A 23,277-nucleotide genomic window follows, 5' to 3' on the forward strand; every position below is an offset into this window, starting at 1 on the left:
TTTGGCACCAGGGAGAGATATAGTTGTGGACTCATTGCATTCTTTGGTGGCCATTTGGCACCTGGAGTGGTGTGGAGTGGGCCTGACATGCATGTTGGTACCTGCATTCCTTGGATATAATGGAGGCCATTTTGGCACCAAAAATGACAGAAATTAAAGCAGGCCCAGCATGCATGTGGAACCTACACTCCCTGAATTGTATGGTAGCCATCATGGCACATAACAGGTAGAATTTAGTATTAGGAACCCGTCTTACAGAGATCGCCTTGACGTGCGGCAGACGGGCTCAGATAATTTTGTACAAAATGATTTGCCAAGCATCTCTAATTTTATAATTATTATGCATTTTTGTACTTTATTTGGTTTGCAGAGAGCTGTTGCGTTGCATGTTTTGTTTTACAGTGTTGTTCTCAGCCATATAGAAGGAGTAAAACTACTATTTTAGTGGTAGCCTCAAACTGTTCAATCACTTCTTTTTCATAATAATATATATATTTTTTACCTATTGCCATGCTTTTGTCCTCACATAATGCTTTTCTGGAAAAGAGACATGTAAGCCAGTCTTATTTCCATAAAAAAGGAAAACTGTGTGTCTTATACTGGGAACGCAGCTCTTTCTGGGCAAGTACTCTTTAACAGAGCCAAGCAAAGAAAATTTGCTTGACTGCCTGAGAGACCTTGGTACTATTTCTCCTTATGGAAAGCACAGAGGAGTAAGCCTGAGGCGTTATGTAAGCCAATTGGCACTCCTCTGAGTTTCTGGGAAAAATATATCAAAATTAGCACATCTTACATCTGCTAGCATCAGACGAAGTTGGCTGTCTTTTTTTGAAGGCTTGCAAATTTGAATATCTTTCCCAGACACCCAGAGGAGCATTGTCTGGCTTGCAATACTCTGCACACATTCTGTTCATACTAGGTGCTCTTCGTAATGGGAGAGTATCCCACCAGACAATGCATATATATTACCCAGAAACCCAGAGTAGCACAACGCCCTCATTGAATGAGTTCTCAGACCAGACTCCCTACTATAGGGGACTTATTTTATGCAGTTTATGAATTTTATAAAAAAAAATATTATATTTTCATTATTCCAATTTATCTTATTTTTTTATTGTATTTTATTTGTAATAAAATGCATCACGTTTATATGTATCCTATGTATATGTGTAGGTTATAGAGTGATACATTGCTCCCCAAGGTAATTCCGGAGGTAGAGGGCCAATCCCTCTAGTTGTTTTATCGGTAAATCTGCTTTCTATAGCATTTTGCAGATGTCCATAAAGCCCGAACTAGACATGCCTTTTAATTTTCTTGTGTTCAGGTTTTTTTTTTTAATCCCCTCCCTCCCCCTGTTTGGCAGGAATGTTGTCCTGTCTGAACCCAATGTCTATAAGATGTTTGCCAGTTGAGGTCCATGCACGTCATTCAAGCTCATCCATAGTGGTACAGGCTAAATGTGTACGGAAAATAATTTATGCGGGTATAAAAATAATAATACTAACATTATATGAATTGTTTGGTAGACAACATACAAAATTATTAAAGAGCAGTTTGTAGGACACTGACGAATCAATTAATTGAGAACAAATATTTAGACAAGGGCATATCCTGACTTGCTGTGTTTATTTAACATGTTCCAACACAGTGTTGAAATGGCAACTGCATTGAAAGCTGCGACATATATGTATGTATTTTTTTTTATATAGTTATAAGTGCACCTCATTCGCTATGTCTGAATATACCATACTGTTATATTGTATGTCCAATGTTGATAATTTTCTGTGCAGTTTGTTGCACAATAGATTTAAATCCAACATTGCTAACATTTAACCTGGTATGGTAAGGTACACGCTGAGTGAACACGGTAGCGTACTGTGTCAGGCGGATACCTGTCTACGCACCATATCTCTCCGCAATCAAACAAACCATCAATCAAGGTGTGTAAAGAAAAACCTGTTCTCGCTGACCTCCATCTGGCACATGTTGTGCCGCTGATTAATCTGTCAGATGTTGTTTATATATCTCGGATCAAACACAGAACCTGTGCAGAACTGCGATGCCAGTAGCGTTATCAAGCACAAAATGTTCCTTTTCTCCCCATTCTAAGCAGGTCTTTACCTCGCCTTTGTCTCCTGAAATTGTGCATGCAGCGATCAATCTTTTATAAAGTGTGCGGAGCAGACAGTTCGTATCTCAGACACAAAGAGGGCCTCAGACTCGAGACTATACTGTTAGTATTCCGCTATCTCACATATAATGAATATTTACTCATTTTCCACACAGCTGACTCTCCAGGTGGCTGCCTCAGCTTCTGCACAATTATTTAATGGAATAACAGAATAAAGTGGTCCTAAAAGGCAGAAAATGCTCAAAACCCCATATGCTGTTGTGCATTTCTAACCGGAGGAGCAAATCCTGCACATGTGGTCCGTTGCTAACAGCAATCCCCAGCAAAAATGCATACAATGGAGGATGCCTGCAACGGACCACATGTACCACAAAGACATCCAACACAGGATAGCCAAATGTGTGGATGTGATTGGCTATATAAAACAGAAATTTACAAACAAATGGTGCACAATGGTAGATGCAATTGACAATATATGGCTAAACCCTCACACTGATAGTAAAATGAGACTTTCACCAATGTATTCTTATATCAAGAACATACCGGAGCCTGTGCACCCCGTCAAGGTATCTCAAAGTGGCACGGGACCTAACGCTAACCTACCTGTGCCGTATGGGTAATTAAAGGGGCCGTATGGGCAATTACAGGGGCATAAGGTCTGACACACAGCAAACAACTCCCAGTTACCTCCAGCTTGAAATCACACATACAATGGTAGGAGAGAGGAGGCTGTGAGTCCCACCTATCACTGACTTATGTGACGCAGGCCACATAGGTGCACCTGAATTGTATCCATAGATCAAAATCAAGGAACATTCACACCTGGAGTTGCCACACCTCCATGGCATTAACCATTGTAGTGCACCATTTTTTGTAAATTTCTGTTTTATATAGCCAATCACATCCACACATTTGGCTATCCTGTGTAGGATGTCTTTGTGGTGCATGTGGTCCGCAGCAGGCATCGTCCATTGTATGCATTTCTGCTGGGGATTGCTGTTAGCAACAGACCACATGTGCAGGGTTTGCACCCCCGGTTAGAATTGCGCGATAGCATTTGGGGTCTTGAGCATCTTTTGCCTTTTAGACCACTTTATTCAGTGATTTTGTCTATATATGTATGCCTGGAGGTGTGGCAACTCCGGGTTTGATTTTGATCTATGAGCAAAATTCAGGTGCACCTGTGCGGCCTGCGTCACATGAGTCAATGATAGGTGGGACTCACAGCCTCCTCCCTCCTTCCATTGTATGTGTCATTTCACGCTGGAGTGGTTCACTGTGTGTTGGTGTCACGGTCCCTCCCATGACAGAGGTGAAAAGATCTGAGAGACTGGCGGCACGTGAGGGTATCTGACAGTCTCTGTTTTCTCCTTGCAGTGTTGTTGTTTGGTAATGACCACACTTCTTGTCAGATGCAGCTTGTGGTCATTACTGAGGCTCTATTTATTTAGTTCTGACTCACAGTGCTTACCATGCAGTTGATATTTCCTGCTGGAGTTGGTTGAGCTGGTGTGTTGTTCCTTTGGATCTCCTGCTCTTCCATTCCTCTTTAAGCTAAGTTCATTTTTCTCTGCATTTTGTTGTTTGCTTGTGTTTGTTGTTTTCTAGGTTTCGGGGAGACGCTGGTTCCTTCACCTGGGAAGGAACCAGTAGTCTTATTCCCTGCCACCACTTCTAGGGATTTCCAGGGCTAAGGTTCCGGTGTATGAGTATTTCCACCTTCAGGGTCTACTCAAATTGGCAGGAGTCAGGGAGAGGTCTAGGGATTCCTAGGAAGTCACCATCCCTCTCCCTTAGCTTTGAGGCCTAGACTTTGGTCTATTTCCTTGTGTGTGTTATCTGGTGTTTTCCTCTCCCATTACCTGTGATATTATAAACTAGGGATCGACCGATTATCGGTTTTACAGATATTATCGGCCGATATTCAGTATTTTGACCGTTATCGGTATCGCGTGTATTTTGCCGATATTCCGATAACTTATTGGAAACACAGATCGCGCTGCTGTCAGCGCTCTCCGTGTTCCCTCAGCAGCACAGGAGAGAAGGAAGCAGTGTCTCCCTCCCCCTGTGCTGCTGCTGCCGCCAATGAGAGGAAGGAGGACAAGAGAAGGGGAGGGGTTATGGCCACTGCGCCACCAATGAAGAGAAATCTCTCATTCATTCATATACAGGAGGCGGGAGCTGGCTGCAGAATCGCATAGCCGGCTCCCGACCTCTATGAGCAATAGCTGTGATCTGCGGTAGTTAACCCCTCAGGTGCCGCGGATCGCAGCTTCCGCTCATAGAGGTCGGGAGCCGGCTATGTGATTCTGCAGCCAGCTCCCGCTTCCTGTATATGAATTCATGAGAGATTTCTCTTCATTGGTGGCGCAGTGGCCATAACCCCTCCCCTTCTCTTGTCCTCCTTCCTCTCATTGGCGGCAGCAGCAGCACAGGGGGAGGGAGACACTGCTTCCTTCTCTCCTGTGCTGCTGAGGGAACACGGAGAGCGCTGACAGCAGTATTAAAAACATTGGTGGCACAATGCGCCCTCCCACCCAAGTATTTATCATTGGTGGCAGTAGCCACAGGATCCCCTGCTCCTCCGATCGGAGCCCCAGCTGTGTAATCCTGGGGCTCCGATCGGTTACCATGGCAGCTAGGACGCTATTGAAGCCCTGGCTGTCATAGTAAGCTCCATGCTGCTGTGTGCACAAAGCACAGAGCAGCAGGGACAGTGTGAGCTCCTATTCACCCTGATAGAGATCTATCAGGGTGAATAGGACAAGGGTTCTAGTCCCTAAGGGGGCTAAAAGTTAGTAAAAAAAAATAAAAAATATTATTAAGTATGAATGAAAATGAAAGATTTACAAAAAAAAAATACACATTAACAATAAACATATAAATTTTTAGCAGATTTCAAAAATGAAAATTCCCAGAATATCAGTATAAATTATCGGCTATTGGCCTGAAAGTTCACAAATGATCGGTATCGGCCCTAAAAAAATCAATATCGGTCGATCCCTATTATAATAGTCATTTTGTTTGTGTCAGTGATTGATACGGTTTCTGCACTGGTCGATCGTATGCAGGGACTGTCTTTGGAGGTGGCGGACCTTCGCACTGCCGTCTCGCAGTTTCAGAGACCACAGGCAGCAGCTTCCAACAGCGGGAACCAGGCCTGCCTGGAACCTAAGGTCACTCTCCCGGATAGGTTTTCCGGGGGAGGTGACAACTTTATTCAGTTCAGGGAGTCGTGCAAACTATATTTTAGACAACGTCCTAACTCTTCTGGGGACGAGAGTCAAAGAGTGGGGATTATTATTTTGTTACTAAAGGGTGACGCTCAGTCTTGGGATTTTTATTTGCCGACCGGTCGGTAGATGAATTTTTCAGAGCTCTGGGACTTATCTACGATGACCGATTGGGTCTCCCTGGACGAGACTAAGTTGCATTGTTTACGGCAGGGAGAGCATTCTGCTGAGTCCTATTGCTCTGAATTTAGGTGATGGGCAAGTGATACTGAGTGGAATTACCCAGCCCTCCGTAGTCCATTCTGTCAAGGGTTTTCCGAGAACCTGAAGGACGCATTGGCATTTCCTGAATATCCAGAGTTATTGGAGGCAGCCATGTCTCTGGCTGTACGTATTGATATAGGCCTGAGGGAGAGATCTAAGGTTCCTCTCACTTGGAACGCACTATCATATGGGGAAGGCGGCCTCTTCCGACATTTTGGGTAGGAAGGCACTGGAGCTCATGATAAGCCAATGCAGTTGGAGGAAGTCACTCCTGGACCTAGTAATAAAAATGTTAGGGTTAAGAAAAGACTGCTTTTTCTGTGGTAAAGGGGGACATTTTGTTAATGTATGTCCTTTTGTTAAATGTCAGGGTGAAAAAGGGAAAAAAAAAACTAATGTGTTTAGTCCTCTTCTCACTCTTGGTGGTGTGGGTGGGGAATCTGAGAATGTACTTTTGTCATTTACTGATAGTACCCAATTTCTCCTGCCTGCCAAGGTGACGCTAGACTCCAAAACTGTGGTAATTGAAGTATTTATTGACAGTGGGGCAGGGGTTAACCTAGTGGATGGCCAATTCACCTGTATGCATGGTTTGACAGCAAGCGCATTAGACAAAAATATTTCGGTGTTTGTGATTGATTCCGCGAGACAGATTCTTGATTGGAGTGAATTTTGCATAGACAACTTAGCACGTCGCTTTCTGTTGTAACCACTAAAATAGTACCTTCTTTTAGTTTAGATTTTTCTGATGTATTCTCTGAAAGTGGAGACCAGGAGTTACCTCCACATCGGGAGTATGATTGCCCCGTCAACCTTATTCCCGGAGCTAGATTACCCAAGTCTCGGTTGTATAATCTTTCTGAACTTGAAAGAGTAGCTATGCGAGAATATATCACAAAGAGCTTGGCTAAATGTCATATTAGACAGACAGGGTGGATAAAAATCTATGATTCAAAAATAAAATAAAAAAAACAGATTTTTTTTTTATTTAAATCAGATTTTTTTTTTATATAAAATGCTTTTTGAGGAAAATATATTACCATCCAAAGGTTATTCCATCATGAAAAAAAGATTTAGTTTTTTAATTATGTAGAACAGGCATGCTCAACCTGCGGCCCTCCAGCTGTTGCAAAACTAGAACTCCCAGCATGCCTGAACAGCCTACAGCTATCAGCCTACAGCAGGGCATTGTGGGAGTTGTAGTTTTACAATATCTGGAGGGCCGCAGGTTGAGCATGCCTGATGTAGAATAAGGATGTATGTGGACTCCCATATTGTTGAATGGATTAGGCCAGGGATGTCAAACTCGTGGCCCTCCAGCTGTTGCAAAACTACAACTCCCATCATGCCCGGGCATACTACAGCTATCAGGGAATGATGGGAGTTGTAGTTTTGCAACATCTGGAGGGCCATGAGTTTGACATCCATGGATTAGGCAGTGGCTGAGGGACAGAAAACAGAGGGTTGTAGTCATTGGAGTATATTCAGACCATGGTCTTGTTACCAGTGGGGTACCTCAGGGATCTGTTCTGGGACCCATATTGTTTAATATCTTTATCAGCGAAATTGCAGTAGGCCTCGATGGTAAGGTGTGTCTTTTTGCTGATGACACAAAGATTTGTAACAGGGTTGATGTTCCTGGAGGGATACACCAAATGGAAAAGGATTTAGGAAATCTAGAGGAATGCTCAAAAATCTGGCAACTAAAATGTTATGTTGATAAGTGCAAGATAATGCACCTGGGGTGTAAAAACCCAAGAGCAGAATATAAAATCTGTGATACAGTCCTAACCTCAGTATCTGAGAAAAGGGATTTAGGGGTCATTATTTCAGAAGACTTAAAGGTAGGCAGACAATGTCATAGAGCAGCAGGAAATGCTAGCAGAATGCTTGGGTGTATAGGGAAAGGCATTACCAGTAGAAAGAGGGAGGTGCCCATGCCGCTCTACAGAGCACTAGTGAGACCTCATTTGGAGTATTGTGCGCAGTACTGGAGACCATATCTCCAGAAGGATATTGATACGTTGGAGAGAGTTCAGAGAAGAGCTACTAAACTAGTACATGGATTGCAGGACAAAACTTACCAGGAAAGATTAAAGGACCTTAACATGTATAGCTTGGAAGAAAGACGAGACAGAGGGGATATGATAGAAACTTTTAAATACATAAAGGGAATCAACAAGGTAAAAGAGGAGAGAATATTTAAAAGAAGAAAAACTGCTACAAGAGGACATAGTTTTAAATTAGAGGGGCAAAGGTTTAAAAGTTATATCGGGAAGTATTACTTTACTGAGAGAGTAGTGGATGCATGGAATAGCCTTCCTGCGGAAGTGGTAGCTGCAAATAGAGTGAAGGAGTTTAAGCATGCATGGGATAGGCATAAGGCCATCCTTCATATAAGATAGGGCCAGGGGCTATTCATAGTATTCAGTATATTGGGCAGACTAGATGGGCCAAATGGTTCTTATCTGCCGACACATTCTATGTTTCTATATGTGTGATTTTTTTTTTGGTAAATAAATTCCAATAATCTATTCACAATGTCATGATCTTCCAGAGGTTTTTGTAAGATTATTGGGCAGTTTCTCTGCCTTCAAGATATTATCACAGATGCTTGGTTTACTTTTGCAGTTCTCAAAACTGAATTTGACTCAGCAGAGATCACATGCCTCTTCTTCACAGCAAAAATGTTAGAACATGAACAGAGTTGAGAAAAATACCTTAATCCTAACTTCTACAAACCGATGAATGCAGAATCAACCTAATCAAACTAATATGAAAAGTTGTTATTCTAAAAATCTTCATCTACTTACATATTATAAGTTATACCAGCAAGAATTAGTCTTTATGTAGAAAACTATGATTTAAATCAAGCCTTACTGACTAGTGATTTAAATTGTGATTTAAATCATGATTTAAATCATTTTGATTTAAATCAAATCCACCCTGATATTAGACCATCCAAATCACCAGTGCCTACAGGGTTCTTTGTAAAAAACAAAACAAAAAAACACGGAACCCTTAGGCCATGTTTGGACTTCCGTGAGCTCAATCGCATTACTGTCCTTGATCCCTATCCCCTTCCTTTGATCCCAGATTTGTTCAATCAGATTGTCGGTGCCAAGGTGTTCTCTAAGTAGGATTTGACGGGGGCATATAATCTGGTAAGGATCAAGGAGGGGGACGAATGGAAGACGGCCTTTAATACCCCTGACGGTCATTTTGAGAATTTGCTCATGCCTTTTGGGTTGACCAATGCTCCTGCTGTTTTTCAACATTTCATCAATGACCTCTTTCGTAATCTGGTGCGCAGGTTTGTGGTGGTGTATCTGGATGATATTTTAATTTATTCCCCCGACATGGAGAAGCATCAGGATCACGAGAGACAAGTGTTACAGATCCTAAGGGAGAATGAATTGTATGCTAAGATGGAGAAGTGTGTATTTGCTGTTCCGGAAGTGCAATTCCTGGGTTACCTACTCTCATCTTTGGGTTTTTGTATGGATCCGTAAAAAGTCTGTGCTGTGTTGGACTGGGATAGACCCGAAGATCAGAAAGCGCTCATGTGATTTTTGGGGTTTACCAACTACTACCGTAAATTTTTCTTGAATTACTCGACTGTTGTTAAACCATTAACAGATATAACTAAGAAAGGTGTGGATTTCTCAGTACTCTCATTCCCTTCCACCACTCCTAGGGATTTCCAGGGTCTCCAGAACTAAGTTTTCGATGTATGAATATTTCCACCTTCAGAGTCTACTCATATTGGCAGTAGTCAGGGAGAGGTCTAGGGATTCCTAGGAGGTCACCATCCCTCTTCCTTAGCTTTGAAGCCTAGACTCCAGTCTATTTCCTTCTATGTGTTATCCCCTCCCCATTACCTGTGACAGTTGGACCTTATGCCCCTGTAATTGCCCATACGGCACAGGTAGGTTAGCGTTAGGTCCCGTGCCACTTTGAGATACCTTAACTGGGTGCGCGGGCTCCGGTATGTTCTTAATATAAGAATATATTGGCAAAGTCTCATTTTAATATCCGTGTGAGGGTTTAGCCATATATAGTCAATCGCATTTACCATTGTAGTGCACCATTTTTTGTAAATTACAATTATTTAATGGCCTTGCAGAGAAATCATATTATGAGACACTAAACATTGTTGCCACGCAGCTTTTATATTAGAAGCTGTACACATTTTTTTAGTTACTGATTTGTCATATTGTACACAAATAGTGTTAAATGTTCACAGTTTGCTTTAACAGGTTTGGTCAGAAAGCTGTTGACTGCGCCCTGTGCACAGAGCTTGTATAGCAGTCACAGAGCTCATATGGCAGTGCATGGAGATAATATGGCAGTGTGCAGAGTTTAGATAGCATTGCACGTACATCATATGGTGGTGCAAGGAGATTGTATGGCAGTGTGCAGAGCTCATATGGCAGTGCATGGAGATCATATGGAAGAGCACATAGCTTGTATGGCAGTGCACAGAGATTGTATGGCAGTGTAAAGAGCTCGTATGGCATTGCCGGATACCACCTTTCCCCCTCGGAGCCCTTTGACTATAATGGGACCTGGCGGGGATCCGACCTGTTTCCACCATTTGTTCAGAGATTTGGCTGTACAAATACCACTGCAAGCAAAGGTTTTTGTCCGGCTGAATCCCGGCACTAACTCTGGAAACATGCCAGATCCCCGCCAGGTTCCATTATAGTCAGGGGGCTTGGAGGGGGAAAGGTAGTATCCGGCAATGTCGGATGTGATGAACTCGGCAGACTGTTAATCTGCCGGATCATTTTAGTGCTAGTGTGAAACTAGCCTTAGCCAGTTCTTCATTACTAGTGCTGAAGTGGTTCCTTGGTGACAGTCCCTGTTATCTCAGTGGTCTGTTAATTACAGCCAAGTTTGTAGTACCTAGTGTGGGGACTTTCTCTGGCAGACGGGATTAGCAGACGCAGTATAGAGGCAACAACAAGTTCTTTGGATCAAACAGTTCAGTGTTTTATTCACACTTTAGGCAAGTGGCAAAACAAGCAGTCATATTCAAACAAAAAGTCACCTTGCGGTGTTGGTGGTAATTCACACCATGCAGCAATTCTGCCTCAAAGAGTCCTTGCTGATGGCAGCACAAACCTGTTTTCACGCCAAACAGGTAGCAAGCCTTCATCCAGACACAAGGCTCCCAGATCCCAACACAGAGACATGGCTTCTGAGCGCAGCTGCCTATTTAAGGACAGCCAGGTGCTGCCAAAACCCGGACCGGCATTTAAACTCCGGTCCGGTATTTGACCTCACCTGGCTGTAACTCAGCCCCAGCAGCACATGCTGGGAGGAAAATACCTGTTTTCCCAGACCAAACCTCTCACTGTATCACACTAGATACATACTGTTGTGTAACTATTTACATATGTTCAATGTCACACACATTTTGTCACACTCAATGTCACATTTTGAAATAGTGGACTTCCCATAGGATGGTGCAAACCCATAGGTTTTATTTAGATTTGCAGTGGAACTGATGAGTCAATGCAGTACTCTACTCTGTATCTTGAAATCTTGTCGTGGGTAATATGAGGTGCAATGGTGGACCGCGGTGGTTAGCTTATGTAATGTTTTTCTCATTTCCATCACCTTTTATTGAGTATAATTTTCTATTGTCATTACATTCTGTGGATTCTTTAAACTGGCCAGCAGGGGCACATGGAACCCACTGTTTAAAGTATAGCAGATCGGTTTTGGCTGCAGACTAGTATTTCTTTTAATAATAAGCTTCGGCACCTGCTACAAATTTTGAGGAGCACTAAAATGGACAGTAGAAAATTTACTCAGACTGGCATTTCATATAGTCATCTTGGTATAATGTCTTCTATCGCAACATGTCAACATGTACTTCACACCTCATTATTATTTTTGCTCATCTCGGGAGGTCAGTGCACCAGGAGCTGCTGTGGATTTCATGTTTTAAAGGTTTCGTGGCAGAAGTTATCTTAAAGTCTATGTTCACCTTTGGGGAAATTTTGTTATTGGTGCATTGTACTCATTATGAGCTAAAAATCTATTTTTCAATTGATGTTTATTAAAAATATGGAGTCCTTTTCTCTGTTTAGAGCTGAGATGCTCTACTAGCAGGATCGGAATTTTCTTTCTGCTACGTCAAGCAGGGAGCTGACATGCTCCTTATCTCTGCTCTCAGGTCTTATAAACGCTCATCAAAGCTCAATCCTTATCTTACTGATAAGAATGTGGCTTAAGTGTTTATGACATATTAATAATTTAGTGATAAGGGTTATTAGATGAGGGACACAAAGTGAAAGTACCAGTCACATAGCTAGAAAAACAGCTAACCCTTTGTGATAGAATGGCTCAATATTTTTTTTAAATAAAGATCAATTGAAAAAAAAGATTTTTAGCCCCAAATGAGTAAAATGCAATCATAAAAAAAATTGCCTCCGAGGGTGTACATAGCCTTTAAGTCTGTTTGCCTCATAGCCCTTACTATCTCTTGCCCATGCTCCTCATGTTTTGTTTTGTTTTGTTTTGTTTTGTTTTTTATAAAGAAAAGTGGCGGACATGTTGAAAAAGGGGAAAAAGTTGAAAATTTTTGCATAAAACAGAATGGGAAAGAAAGGTGGGCTACAACAGCAGCAGACCCCACCGGGTACCACTCATCTCCACTACAAATAGGAAAAAGAGGCTACAATTTGCACGAGCTCACCAAAATTGGACTGTTGAAGACTGGAAAAATGTTGCCTGGTCTGATGAGTCTCGATTTCTGTTGAGACATTCAAATGGTAGAGTCCGAATTTGGCGTAAACAGAATGAGAACATGTATCCGTCATGCCTTGTTACCACTGTGCAGGCTGGTGGTGGTGGTGTAATGGTGTGGGGGATGTTTTCTGGGCACACTTTAGGCCCCTTAGTGCCAATTGGCCATCGTTTAAATGCCACAGGCTACCTGAGCATTGTTTCTGACCATGTCCATCCCTTCATGACCACCATGTACCCATCCTCTGATGGCTACTTCCAGCAGGATAATGCACCATGTCACAAAGCTCGAATCATTTCAAATTGGTTTCTTGAACATGACAATGAGTTCACTGTACTAAAATGGCCCCCACAGTCACCAGATCTCAACCCAATAGAGCATCTTTGGGATGTGGTGGGACGGGAGCTTCGTGCCCTGGATGTGCATCCCTCAAATCTCTATCAACTGCAAGATGCCATCCTATCAATATGGGCCAACATTTCTAAAGAATGCTATCAGCACCTTGTTGAATCAATGCCACATAGAATTAAGGCAGTTCTGAAGGCAAAAGGGGGTCCAACACCGTATTAGTATGGTGTTCCTAATAATTCTTTAGGTGAGTGTGTGTGTGTGTGTGTGTGTGTGTGTATATATATATATATATATATATATATATATATATATATATATATATATATAGGACTTATATACAGGTGAAACTCGAAAAATTTGAATATCATGCAAAGTTAATTTATTTCAGTAATGTAACTTAAAAGGTGAAACTAATATATGAGAGAAAATATGGAAATTTCAGCCCGCACAACCCCTAGCAGATGCAGATTGCTATGGCGAAATATAAATACAAACGTAAAAACACAAAATGCAATCGCACACTGCAACCAGCACTCTGCCCTGCCTTTATGCTGGATGTTGAATAAGGCATTGGTGTACATTTTGGCCAAAGCGTAATAAGCCACTCACCACGTCAAGGTCGCCTTCATGAGTGGTCCCTAACACCTAACACTAGTTCCTACCTTTTATGGGCCATGACAGCCACATAAAGTCCAGGGAGCGCAGGTACAGCATGCACGCCAAGCACACTCTGCTTTTAACCCCGTCCGGTGCCATTACAGCTTTCATCGGATCCAGGGATGCAAGTACCAACATGCATGCTGAGCCCACTATATACTTCTCCTGGAGCCTAATGGCTACTGGTAGGTGCTATATAAGCAGACTCAGTTTTATACTGACTTTAAAACCAGCCTCCAGGGGGGCAGATTAACTGGACAGGTGTGCTTGACTGCTTGGAGATCGCCACACCTCCAATACGTACTACTACCTAGCAGGTGCAGATTGCTATGGCGAAATATAAATACAAACGTAAAAACACAAAATGCAATCGCACACTGCAACCAGCACTCTGCCCTGCCTTTATGCTGGATGTTGAATAAGGCATTGGTGTACATTTTGGCCAATAATATATGAGAGAGACTCATTACATGCAAAGCAAGATATTTGGATGATTGGGGTTTTCATCAGCTGTAAACCATAAAGTCACAATCTCAGGTACCCTTTGCTCAGTGGGTATGGATTAATTAGCTGACTAGAGTGTGAAACTTTGAGCCTAGAATATTGAACCTGTTCACAATATTCTAATTGTAAGTTGCATTAATGCAACTCCTTTAACCACTGCAACCCCGCTAGCTGAAACCCCCTTAATGACCAGGCCACTTTTTACACTTCTGCACTACACTACTTTCACCGTTTATTGCTCGGTCGTGCAACTTACCACCCAAATGAATTTTACCTCCTTTTCTTCTCACTAATAGAGCTTTCATTTGGTGGTATTTCGTTGCTGCTGACATTTTAACTTTTTTTGTTATTAATCGAAATGTAACGATTTTTTTGCCAAAAAAATGTAATTTTTCATTTTCAGCTTTAAAATTTAGCAAAAAAAACGACATCCATATATACATTTTTTGCTAAATTTATTGTTCTACGTGTCTTTGATAAAAAAAAAAAATGTTTGGGCAAAAAAAATGGTTTGGGTAAAAGTTATAGCGTTTACAAACTATGGTACAAAAATGTGAATTTCCGCTTTTTGAAGCAGCTCTGACTTTCTGAGCACCTGTCATGTGTCCTGAGGTTCTACAATGCCCAGAAAGTACAAACACCCCACAAATGACCTCATTTCGGAAAGTAGACACCCTAAGGTATTCGCTGATGGGCATAGTGAGTTCATAGAACTTTTTTTTTGTCACAAGTTAGCGGAAAATGATGATTTTTTTTTTTTTCTTACAAAGTCTCATATTCCACTAACTTGTGACAAAAAATAAAAACTTCCATGAACTCACTATGCCCATCACAAAATACCTTGGGGTGTCTTCTTTCCAAAATGGGGTCACTTGTGGGGTAGTTATACTGCCCTGGCATTTTAGGGGCCCAGATGCGCGAGAAGAAGTTTGAAATCAAAATGTGTAAAAAATGACCTGTGAAATCCTAAAGGTGCTCTTTGGAATGTGTGCCCCTTTGCCCACCTAGGCGGCAAAAAAGTGTCACACATGTGGTATCGCCGTACTCAGGAGAAGTTGGGGAATGTGTTTTGGGGTGTCATTTTACATATACCCATGCTGGGTGAGAGAAATATCTTGGCAAAAGACAACTTTTCCAATTTTTTTATACAAGGTTGGCATTTGACCAAGATATTATCTCACCCAGCATGGGTATATGTAAAATGACACCCCAAAACACATTCCCCAACTTCTCCTGAGTACGGCGATACCACATGTGTGGCACTTTTTTGCAGCCTAGATGCGCAAAGCGGCCCAAATTCCTTTTAGGAGGGCATTTTTAGACATTTGGATCCCATACTTCTTCTCACGCTTTCGGGCCCCTAAAAAGCCAGGGCAGTATAAATACCCCACATGTGACCCCATTTTGGAAAGAAGACACCCCAAGGTATTCAATGAGGGGCATGGCGAGTTCATCAAATTTTTTTTTTGGGCACAAGTTAGCAGAAATTTATATTTTTTTGTATTTTCTCACAAAGTCTCCCTTTCCGCTAACTTGGGACAAAAATTTCAATCTTTCATGGACTCGATATGCCCCTCACGGAATACCTTGGGGTCTTCTTTCCGAAATGGGGTCACATGTGGGGTATTTATACTGCCCTGGCATTTTAGGGGCCCTAAAGCGTGAGAAGAAGTCTGGAATATAAATGTCTAAAAAAAATTTACGCATTTGGATTCCGTGAGGGGTATGGTAAGTTTATGTGAGATTTTATTTTTTGACACAAGTTAGTGGAATATGAGACTTAGTAAGAAAAAAAAAAAATAATAATAATAATATTTCCGCTAACTTGAGCCAAAAAAATGTCTGAATGGAGCCTTACAGGGGGGTGATCAATGACAGGGGGTGATCAGGGAGTGTATATGAGGTGATCACCCCCTGTCAGGCTCCATTCAGACGTCCGTATGTGTTTTGTGTTTTGTGGATCCGTAAAAATCATATGGACATCTGAATGGAGCCTTACAGGGGGGGTGATCAATGACAGGGGGGTGATCAGGGAGTCTATATGGGGTGATCAGGGGTTCATAAGGGGTTAATAAGTGACAGGGGAAGGGGGGGGTAGTGTAGTGTTTTGTGGTACTTTACACAGCTACCTGTGTCCTCTGGTGGTCGATCCAAACAAAAGGGACCACCAGAGGACCAGGTAGCAGGTATATTAGACGCTGTTATCAAAACAGCATCTAATATACCTGTTAGGGGTTAAAAAAATCGCATCTCCAGCCTGCCATCACAAAATACCTTGGGGTGTCTTCTTTCCAAAATGGGGTCACTTGTGGGGTAGTTATACTGCCCTGGCATTTTAGGGGCCCAGATGCGCGAGAAGAAGTTTGAAATCAAAATGTGTAAAAAATGACCTGTGAAATCCTAAAGGTGCTCTTTGGAATGTGTGCCCCTTTGCCCACCTAGGCGGCAAAAAAGTGTCACACATGTGGTATCGCCGTACTCAGGAGAAGTTGGGGAATGTGTTTTGGGGTGTCATTTTACATATACCCATGCTGGGTGAGAGAAATATCTTGCCAAAAGACAACTTTTCCAATTTTTTTATACAAGGTTGGCATTTGACCAAGATATTATCTCACCCAGCATGGGTATATGTAAAATGACACCCCAAAACACATTCCCCAACTTCTCCTGAGTACGGCGATACCACATGTGTGGCACTTTTTTGCAGCCTAGATGCGCAAAGCGGCCCAAATTCCTTTTAGGAGGGCATTTTTAGACATTTGGATCCCATACTTCTTCTCACGCTTTCGGGCCCCTAAAAAGCCAGGGCAGTATAAATACCCCACATGTGACCCCATTTTGGAAAGAAGACACCCCAAGGTATTCAATGAGGGGCATGGCGAGTTCATCAAATTTTTTTTTTGGGCACAAGTTAGCAGAAATTTATATTTTTTTGTATTTTCTCACAAAGTCTCCCTTTCCGCTAACTTGGGACAAAAATTTCAATCTTTCATGGACTCGATATGCCCCTCACGGAATACCTTGGGGTCTTCTTTCCGAAATGGGGTCACATGTGGGGTATTTATACTGCCCTGGCATTTTAGGGGCCCTAAAGCGTGAGAAGAAGTCTGGAATATAAATGTCTAAAAAAAATTTACGCATTTGGATTCCGTGAGGGGTATGGTAAGTTTATGTGAGATTTTATTTTTTGACACAAGTTAGTGGAATATGAGACTTAGTAAGAAAAAAAAAAAATAATAATAATAATATTTCCGCTAACTTGAGCCAAAAAAATGTCTGAATGGAGCCTTACAGGGGGGTGATCAATGACAGGGGGTGATCAGGGAGTGTATATGAGGTGATCACCCCCTGTCAGGCTCCATTCAGACGTCCGTATGTGTTTTGCGGATCCGATCCATGTATCCGTGGATCCGTAAAAATCATACGGACGTCTGAATGGAGCCTTACAGGGGGGTGATCAATGACAGGCGGGTGATCCCCCATATAGATTCCCTGATCACCCCCCTGTCATTGATCACCCCCCTGTAAGGCTCCATTCAGACGTCCGTATGATTTTTACGGATCCACGGATACATGGATCGGATCCGCAAAACACATACGGACGTCTGAATGGAGCCTGACAGGGGGTGATCACCTCATATACACTCCCTGATCACCCCCTGTCATTGATCACCCCCCTGTAAGGCTCCATTCAGACATTATTTTGGCTCAAGTTAGCGGAAATAGTTTTTTTTTTTTTTTTTTTTTTTCTTACTATTTCCGCTAACTTCAGCCAAAAAAATGTCTGAATGGAGCCTTACAGGGGGGTGATCAATGACAGGGGGTGATCAGGGAGTGTATATGAGGTGATCACCCCCTGTCAGGCTCCATTCAGACGTCCGTATGTGTTTTGCGGATCCGATCCTATGTATCCGTGGATCCGTAAAAATCATACGGACGTCTGAATGGAGCCTTACAGGGGGGTGATCACCCATATAGATTCCCTGATCACCCCCCTGTCATTGATCACCCCCCTGTAAGGCTCCATTCAGACGTCCGTATGATTTTTACGGATCCACGGATACATGGATCGGATCCGCAAAACACATACGGACGTCTGAATGGAGCCTTACAGGGGGGTGATCAATGACAGGGGAGTGATCAGGGAGTCTATATGGGTGATCACCCCCCTGTCATTGATCACCCCCCTGTAAGGCTCCATTCAGACGTCCGTATGTGTTTTGCGTTTCCGATCCTTGTATCCGTGGATCCGTAAAAATCATACGGACGTCTGAATGGAGCTTTACAGGGGGGTGATCAATGACAGGGGGGTGATTAGGGAGTCTATATGGGTGATCACCCCCCTGTAAGGCTCCATTCAGACGTCCGTATGTGTTTTGCGGATCCGATCCATGTATCCGTGGATCCGTAAAAATCTTACGGACGTCTGAATGGAGCCTTACAGGGGGGTGATCAATGACAGGGGGGTGATCAGGGAATCTATATGGGTGATCACCCGCCTGTAAGGCTCCATTCAGACGTCCGTATGTGTTTTGCGGATCCGATCCATGTATCCGTGGATCCGTAAAAATCATATGGACATCTGAATGGAGCCTTACAGGGGGGGTGATCAATGACAGGGGGGTGATCAGGGAGTCTATATGGGGTGATCAGGGGTTCATAAGGGGTTAATAAGTGACAGGGGAAGGGGGGGGTAGTGTAGTGTTTTGTGGTACTTTACACAGCTACCTGTGTCCTCTGGTGGTCGATCCAAACAAAAGGGACCACCAGAGGACCAGGTAGCAGGTATATTAGACGCTGTTATCAAAACAGCATCTAATATACCTGTTAGGGGTTAAAAAAATCGCATCTCCAGCCTGCCAGCGAACGATCGCCGCTGGCAGGCTGGAGATCCTGTCTCTTACCTTCAGTTCCTGTGAACGCACGCCTGTGTGCGCGCGTTCACAGGAAGTCTCGGCTCTCGCGAGATGACGCGTATATGCGTCACTCTGTGCAGAGCTGCCGCCTCCGGACCGCAGATCTGCGTTAGGCGGTCCGGAGGCGGTTAAAGTTGCATTACTGAAATAAATGAACTTTTGCACAATATTCTAATTTTTCAAGTTTCACCTGTATGTATGTATGTATATATGTTCTGCGATCACTCAAAAACGCAACCATCGATTTTAACGAAACTTGGTATACACATCCCTTGCTACCTGAAAAGAAATCTTGGGGGGGGGGGGGGGGGGTCTTAGCTCTCTAGGACATACCATTTCTGAGATATTCCCAAAAAATCACCCACATTAGCCAATACAAGCCTGCAAGTCTTTCTCTTCTCATCCCAACTGCCATACACACGGTCACATGTCCCTAATCAGCCAATAGAAGCTTGCAGGCCCTTAGTCTCCACCTACACACAGCTTTACTCCAGGTTTCCATAACAACCCAGCCATTTTTCTTCACTGCTGTAGTTCAGCTTTAGGCTAGGGCTGCACGACACATAGAGCACAACTACATTGCTACATGCATCCATCTTGGATGGATTTTTTGCAACTGTCGTGTCGCAGTCGCAGCATGTCACAGTGCGACACCATAGCCTTTCATTATAAAAATTGTTGCGCTACATTGGTACGACAAAATGTGATGCAACACATGTCGTCATGTAGCTCTAGCCTTAAAGGGGCAGGGCGCTGTGAAAGTCACTGTTAAGGCGACCGGGGCCACTATTAAAGGGACAGGGCGCTGTGGAGGACACTGAAGTTGGCAGGGGACCCAATTAATGGGACAGCTGCTGTGGAGGTAGGGTGGCCAGACGTCCGGTTTTAGGCCGGACAGTCCGGTTTTCAGGCTCCCTGTCCTCCGTCCGGCGCAGTGCCTGGATGGACACAGGGATGTCCTCCTTTTCAGTAGCTCACGTCTCAGACAGCAGCATTGTGCTGTCTGAGCGTAAGCTGCAGCAACTGACCGAGGCTTCTCTCACCCCCAGTCAGTCACTAGAGCAGCAGATATGGCTCCATGTGGATGACTGAGGAGAAGAGAAGCGCCCGGCTGCCCCCGCTCACCTTCCATTCACAAAGTTCTTCCCTCTCTTCCCCCGTGTTTTTAAGCAGCCGACGGCGGGGCTTCACTGGCAGGGGGCGTGGCTTTATGTGGTTTTGAGGCGTGGTTTGTCTAGTTGTGGGTGTGGTTTGGGCCGCTCCGGCTTTTTAGGGTCAAGCCAGTGGCCACCCTATGTGGAGATCACTGTTAAAGGGGCGGGCAATGTAGAGGTCACTGTTAAAGGGGTGTTCACTGTTAAAGGGGTGGGTACTGTGGAGGTCACTGTTAAAGGGGCAGGCCCCTGAAGAGATCACTGCCAAGGGAGTGGGGTGCTGTGAAACTTACTGTTAAAGGGGCGGGCTGCTGTGAAGGTCAAAGTTAAGGAGATGGGCTGCTGTGGAGGTCCCATTTTAAGAAGGCTGGGCACTGTGGGGGGGGGGGTCACTGTTAAGGGGTGGGGGGCTGTGGAGTTCACTGTTATGGGGGATACTGTCAATATCTTTTAATGACCTACACAAACATTAAATGAAGTAGATGAAATATACCGGTGCTAAGCCGGGTCCTTCTGCTAGTTATTAATAACATTTCCCAGACAGTTTTTTGTGCCCTTTTTGTCACTGAAGTATTTATTCATTCTTTGACTGACCTGTAATTCTGTACTTGCTGTCCTTCGTCACTCTTAGAAAGCGAAATTAAATATTTAACAAGACTAAAGCTCCTATTTACAGGCATTTGTGTCCTTTCGGGACGGGTACACAATAAAATATGCAGAAAGCTTCCACAAATCATTTCGTATGGAAATAGTATTTGAATAACTTTGCTGAATCCCCTAAGTGCATGGTGTAAAGTGGCATATATAAAACATTATTCAACAGTTTCTATGATGTTCAGCATCATAAATTCACATAGTACCGTATGTATAGTGTGCATTATATGTCCTCGTACGTGTGTGTTTGCTGTGTCATAAGAAGAGATACATTCAAGATCTGCCACTGCATCCTGTATCCCAATACAGATCTTTGTCTCTATTTTGTCATTGTCAACAATATGTGACTCCTATCTATGTGACATTGCAGCGCTCACAGAGCAGACACTAAAGGGCGGTACAGATGGTGCAACCCTGTCAGATGAGGAGCAAGTTATCTGCAGGAAGCAGGATCAGACTGATAATGACATGACAGTCAGGTTTCAGTTTAATATTTCAACTACAATGCAATGTAAAATATATTTGAAATAAAAAACACAAAAGCACAAAGGCAAAGGACGATCATTCGCTGTAGCAGACATTAGCCTCGCTGCAAGTAATTATACATGATAAAAGGAAGTAATGACTAAATAAGTACTGTATATAAAACAGGGAGTCTATGACCTCATTTAGAGCTATATATGGCAGTACTACTTGAGTAGTATTGTAGATATGCAGTCTGGTTCGCTATACCGCCCTGCTGTGCTCCTGTCATACACTGTCAGGACTACTGAGCTCACACTCATAATGGAGAGGACCTCCTGAGCCTAGCAGAGCTGACAATGTATTACAACAGAGCTTTGCGGGGAGCATGAAATACAAAGTAGTGATCCAGACTTTGTATCTGCAGTACTGCTTGTGTAGTGCTAGAGTTAATAGTGGTTAAAGAGGAGGGTGGTCTGTAATCATGGAAATGAGCCGTGTATAATGTGATGGAAAAATGAATCCAGACAGCAAAGGAGGCAATATGCCCGATCACAATACATTAGTAAGTGCCTTGTATTAACCTTATCTACATGATAAATGCCACTTGCTGAAGTGAGGCAACCCCTTTAAGCTCACAGACACCTACAGGAATAGTCATATAGCGTTTTAATGTTTTTGTGTTTTAGTAGTGAGAACTTTTTTTTCATCCATATATTCTCCATTGAACTATGAGGACAGATTAAAACAGAAAGGTTTCCATTTTGTTTCCAGTATATCCGTTCCGTTATTTTCTGTTATAAGCATGTTCTAATGGAAAGCTATCACAGAATTGAACCCCCCAAACATATTTTTGTATTATTTACACCACAGGCCAGCATCATCTCTGTCACTCCATGATAAAGTATTGTTTATTTCAATCATCAGAACTCCTCTCCTAATAACAGAACAGGAGTACAGACGGCAATGCGTCTTGCACTAATATACAGGGTGGGCCATTTATATGGATACACCTTAATAAAATGGGAATGGTTGGTGATATTAACTTCCTGTTTGTGGCACATTAGTATATGTGAGGGGGGAAACTTTTCAAGATGGGTGGTGACCATGTCGGCCATTTTGAATCCAACTTTTGTTTTTTTTAATAGGAAGAGGGTCATGTGACACATCAAACTTATTGGGAATTTCACAACAAAAACAATGGTGTGCTTGGTTTTAACGTAACTTTATCCTTTCGTGAGTTATTTACAAGTTTCTGATCACTTATAAAATGTGTTCCATGTGCTGCCCATTGTGTTGGGTTGTCAATGCAACCCTCTTCTCCCACTCTTCACACAGTGATAGCAACACCGCAGGAGAAATGCTAGCACAGGCTTCCAGTATCCGTAGTTTCAGGTGCTGCACATCTCGTATCTTCACAGCATATGCTAATGTAACATATACTAATGTGCCACAAACAGGAAGTTAATATCACCAACCATTCCCATTTTATTAAGGTGTATCCATATAAATGGCCCACCCTGTACATGTAATACCTGTATAACAGGAGATCTCATTACTTACCGTATATTTTACATCATGAATACATTATCAGAATAACACTGTTAATTTGTTTCTCTGCTTTAGTTTGTTTTAGAACAAGTGGACATCACACTTCCAGAGAACACGGCCTGGTATGACCGCTATAAGCATGACATTCCCGTGTTTCACCTTAATGGACAGTTTCTGATGATGCACAGAGTAAATATTAAGAAATTGGAGAGATACCTTAGTAAATTGGAGCAGGAGGATGCATTTAAATGACTCTATATAACAATTCCAACAAAACATGTAAAATGATAACTTCATCTCCATGCTAAACATCAAGAGGACTGCTAGACATCAGACTGTATGCAATATATGATTAAACTATATTACCAAAATCTCAAAATTAAAATGTTTAAAATATTGTGTCTGTGGTTACTTAGCATGATCACAATAAACCAAGAAAGTAGTCAGGGGCATAACTACCATAGCGGCAGACCATGTGACTGCTATGGGGCCCAGGGCAAGAGGGCGCCCATTCTTAGTTGGGATTATCTCCTCTTCTACTGGAGATAAAAACTTGGTCAGGACTCTACCCTCTAAAGCAGGGGTAGGCAACCTTTTCTGGTTGGGGGCCACATTGTCAATCCGAACCAATTCCAAGGGC

General features: G+C 42.9%; 1 protein-coding gene across 4 annotated transcripts in view; it reads left to right on the plus strand.

Moving 5' to 3' along the window:
• Positions 1–23,036, plus strand: part of C1H5orf63 (chromosome 1 C5orf63 homolog) — a 92,014-nt gene extending 68,978 nt beyond the window's left edge. For all 4 annotated transcript variants that reach the window (XM_044291039.1, XM_044291046.1, XM_044291053.1 and 1 more), the window contains one exon: positions 22,713–23,036. In XM_044291039.1, the coding sequence (XP_044146974.1) occupies positions 22,713–22,889 (177 nt within the window). In that variant the 3' untranslated portion in view covers positions 22,890–23,036. The remainder of the gene's footprint in view (positions 1–22,712) is intronic.
• The last annotated feature ends 241 nt before the right edge of the window (positions 23,037–23,277 follow it).

This window comes from Bufo gargarizans, chromosome 1 (genome assembly GCF_014858855.1).
Source record: "Bufo gargarizans isolate SCDJY-AF-19 chromosome 1, ASM1485885v1, whole genome shotgun sequence".
Classification (NCBI taxonomy): domain Eukaryota; kingdom Metazoa; phylum Chordata; class Amphibia; order Anura; family Bufonidae; genus Bufo; species Bufo gargarizans.